This window comes from Octopus bimaculoides, chromosome 26 (assembly GCF_001194135.2).
Source record: "Octopus bimaculoides isolate UCB-OBI-ISO-001 chromosome 26, ASM119413v2, whole genome shotgun sequence".
Taxonomy (NCBI): domain Eukaryota; kingdom Metazoa; phylum Mollusca; class Cephalopoda; order Octopoda; family Octopodidae; genus Octopus; species Octopus bimaculoides.
This window is the reverse complement of record NC_069006.1, coordinates 24,971,090-24,975,763: the sequence shown is the minus strand read 5'-3', so window position 1 is coordinate 24,975,763 and position 4,674 is coordinate 24,971,090. Positions and strand designations below refer to the sequence as shown.

General features: G+C 32.8%; 1 protein-coding gene across 6 annotated transcripts in view; it reads left to right on the top strand.

The window, feature by feature from the left end:
- Nucleotides 1–4,674, top strand: part of LOC106871852 (TNF receptor-associated factor 4) — a 59,329-nt gene that overhangs the window by 45,720 nt on the left and 8,935 nt on the right. The window contains exon 1 of one of the 6 annotated variants that reach the window (XM_014918580.2): nucleotides 14–487. The exons of the other annotated variants lie outside the window; for them this stretch is intronic. Within the exon in view, the coding sequence (XP_014774066.1) occupies nucleotides 360–487 (128 nt within the window). The 5' untranslated portion in view covers nucleotides 14–359. Of the gene's footprint in view, nucleotides 1–13; nucleotides 488–4,674 lie in introns of those variants that run through there. 6 annotated transcript variants of the gene reach the window in all.

Here is a 4,674-nt window from a genome sequence, read left to right as displayed (position 1 = left end):
CAATCATCCTCAACCATTTGTCTACCATTATTCTGAAAAGAACTTTTTCATTTCTTTCTGCTTTCTAATTTCTAATTATTTATAGAAAAAAAAAACCAGCGTTAGTTTCTTTTTCTCCCAACTCTTCTTCCTCTCCCTCCTCCTCTTTATCCTCTCCCTTCTCCTCTTTCGTCCTTTTCACCCTCTCCCTCTCTTCTCCCTCTCCCCACCACCCACTTGTCTTATTTATTTCCTCATGTTTCGTTCCTTCGTCACTCTTCCATCGTGTGTGTCTAACAAACCAACAACAAACCTCACCGCAAGCGACCTACCAACAGACTCTCTCTCTCTCTCTCTCCCTAAAAGCCCCATCTCAAACGATGGACCCCGTATCCATCCAGTCGCTCCCCGTTGCCTACCGGCATAACATCGCAACCCTATTTAATCCAGTCCTCGATTCGACAACAGACTTACATCATCTCCTTAATTGCTCCAGCGTGAACTTAAAGTGAGTTTGTATATTTTTTGAGACTTGTACTACTACTAATAAACACATCACCACTGGACATAAACATGCTTACTAACACACTTTCGTTTTGTTTTGTTTTATTTATTCTCATTTTTTTTTATTGCTTTATTAAGAAACCATTATTATTATTATTATTATTATTATTATTAAGGTGGTGAGCTGGTAGAATCGTTGAGTGCGCCGGATGAAATGCTTAGTGGTATTTCATCCGTCACTGCATTCTGAGTTCAAATTCTGCCGAGGTCAACTTTGCCTTTCAACTTTTCGGGGTCGTTAAAATAAGTACCAGTTGCATACTGGGGTCGATCTAACCGACTCATCTCCTCCCTAAAATTGCTGCCTTTGTGGAAAAAATTATCATTATTATTATTATTATCATTATTATTATTATTATTAAGGCAGCGAGCTGGCAGAATCGTTAGCTCACCGGACGAAATGCTTAGCAGTAGTTCACCCGTCGCTATGTCCCGAGTTCAAATTCCACTGAGGGCGACTTTACCTTTCATCCTTTCAGGGTTAGGGTTAAGGTTGGCTCATCCCCACCTCCGCCAAGCTGCCCTTGTGGCAATATTTGAAACCATTATTATTATTATTATTATTATTATTATTATTATTATTATCAGCTTATTTACCTTTTGTCAGTTTAATGCTTTCATATACCTGTTGACATGTCCATTCATGTCACACACACACACACACACACACACACACACACAAGCAGACGTTCACTTGTGCGTTTCAGCTGTCAGATCGTTGTGTATTTTAATATTTTCTTTGTTGCAATGAAAGAAAGAAGTTATAGTCATTATGTATGTGTGTGTGTTTGTGTAAGCGCATATATATATATATATGTGTGTGTGTGTGTGTTTGTGTTAGTCATAGATGTAAGATACCAACAAAACGAAAACAAAACACTTTCGACACACTCTCACTGTAACAACAACAACAACAAAGCCATGTGCTTTATTTACCACAAAGATAATAAAAACTATACTAAAATTAACAATGATGCAACGTAGTCAAATGGGTAAACCTGGAGACTCTGTGTTTGACACAAATATTTTTATGTTTCAAGTAAAAAAAATTAATCATCAAAACACCCCTTACATAAAAATAAAACCCGAAATTCTCCCCCCTCCCCCTCCCCGTTTTCTTTACAAGTAAAAAAACCACTGTTGTTTAGCTTGGGTCAAGACTAGTAACAACTATATTCATTTTTTTTTTTTTTTGTTTCCTTATTTCTTGCTCAGAATAAAGCCAAGCTATCTTCCAGGAATGATGAGTCATGATGGATCTGTGCAGTATTTTGTGCATGTATTCTCTCACCTGTGCAATGGTCTGAAATAACTGGACTCACTCTCAGATTTTGGCCAGCAACAAAGCTATGAGTGATTGAAAGCTTGTTTTTATGAGTTCCAAAGTTTTTGTTTTATCTTTTCTTTTCTGTAAAAAAAATTCTCACAAAGGGCTTCTTATCTTATATATAATATATATAAAATTTTGGTGTTTATTTATTTATTGTTGTGCTTTTTCCTGTGCTTTTTCCTTGTTGTTGTATGTTGTGTCCCCTAAACTCCCTCTGCGATCCCTACTCCACTCTGTCATATATTTCTGCCATCACTAGTACCTCTGTCTTCAGATATAATCATCTCCAACCTTTTTGGCACCACATGAATTGAACTCATGTCTTTATAATCAAGAGCCGGTTACTTTAACCACAAAGCTGTGTGTCTTCACTTGGAAAATAATATGCAAATGAGAAACGCAATTAATAAAAAACAATTACATACCAGGTTCAATACATTAGTATATTTATGCAAAGTATAGGTGATTCATCATCATCATCATCACCAACATTACCAACATCATCATCAATCCAAGTTGTATGTTGCTGCATGAGCAGCATAGGTTGGCCCTGTCATCAGTATATAGTATGTTCTTCATAACTGCGTAAAAAAAACGAATCTTGTCTGCAAGAACTAACATCCTCAAATCTAACCTCACCAATTCTTTAAATGGTCATCCACGTTACTAACGCAATTGAATTGATATTTTATTGAACTGCTAACACTAATTCTAACTCTGTTGCAATGTTTTTACTACCAACGTTGATACTAACACAACTGAAGTACTTATGTTGATACTAACTCTACCGAAATACTAACTCCGTCGTCAACATTATTTGTGTCATCAATTTAACCTTTTTAATTACCAGACTTTTATGTCTTCAGTTAATTTTGAGAATAATGAATTTAGTAAAAGAACTTTGTCTTTATTAATCTGGTATTTGGAGCATAAATTAACATATTTTAGTGGAAGGTTTTAATTTTGATCACTTTAACCCTTTTGTTACCATATTGCTTATGAAAAACATTGCCATTGTTTCAATTAATTTTGAGAATAATGAATTTAGTAAAACAATGTTGTACTTATTAATCTGGTATTTGGAACATAAATTAATATGAGACTTTGATGGAAGACTGTTTTAGATCACTTTGACCCTTTTGTTACCATATTTCTGTTGAAATACACTGCAGTTGTTTCAATTCATTTTCAAAATAATGAATCACAGTCTAGATACCTTGGACAGATTTCCTGCTTGTTTGTACCTTTGTTTTAAATTCCTCCTACTTCGGTTAATCCACATTTCTTCATAAGGAGCATAGGGCTTTTTTCTCAGTTTCTCTGGCATATATATATTCCTCCCTGGGTGGCATGCTGGTCTGTTGCAGGATAAATCATTTTTGTCAGCTGAGTCGACAGGAGCAAAGTGAAATGAAGTGTCTTGCTCAAGAACACAGTGCATCGCCCAGTCCAGGAATCGAAACCTACAATCTCACGATCATAAATCCAACACCCTAACCACTAAGCCATGCACCTTTACATTCCACTTGCTTTACAAGGTCTTAATTAACAAACGACAATTAGGAATGAATTAATACAGTCGAAAATTACCTGAACACTAAAACTGGTATCATCAATAAATTATTAAACATACTAAACCATTGTTAAATTACTAATATTAATTACTGTATACTAATAATAATAATAAAGATACACAAACATTAATACCAACATTTTATTAATTACTTACACCTGTATTAAAAATTTTAGTTAAATCATTGAAATATTAATTAAAGCTATGTAATTATTAACATATTAACATAAATTAATACATAAAGATGACACTAAAACATTTTGAAAAACCGCATAATCATTTTAACTAATTACTAATATTATTAAATTAATTGTTAATGACTCACATGAGATGAGTTTTAATGAACTCTAATAAAACTATATTGACTAACGAATGAAGCAAACAAACTAATTATTGAAATAACCATTGGTGAAGTATGAACATGGTGTTCTCAAACTACTAAACACATTGGCATTTAACTAATGACAGGTGGTCTATGTAAATACTTCTACTAATAATAACATAACTACCAACATCAATAATTACATTACTAAATTACAAACACCAATATGAACCACTGATACTAAGATTACTAATGTACAAATGTCAACACTAATCTACTAATACCAATAACAACATTACTAAGTTACTAACATCAATTGAGAAGGACTAAATCGTTTAGACAGATATTAATATTACTGAATTTCCGATATTACTAGACTACAAAACTATTAACACCACTAAACTACCAATACCAATACCAATGTTACTAAACTACTAATGAAAATACTAACATAACTTACAAATACTTGAACAGCTAACATCAGTACTAAACTACTAATACCAATACTATTACTAAAATACTAACACTTATACTAACTCTAATACTAAAATTACTAAACTACTAACACCAACATTATTAAACTACTAACTCAGTTACTAACATTACTTAACTACTAACACTAACACCAACATTACTAAACTACTAACACCAATACTAAAATTACTAAACTACTAACTCAGTTACTAACATTGCTAAACTACTAACACTAATATTACTAAACTAACTCTATTATTAACATTACTAAATTACTAACTCTAATACTAAAATTACTAAACTACTAACACCAACATTACTAAACTACTAACTCTAATACTAACATTACTAAACTACTAACACTAACATTACTAAACTACTAACTCGGTTACTAACATTACTAAACTACTAACTCAGTTACTAATATTACTA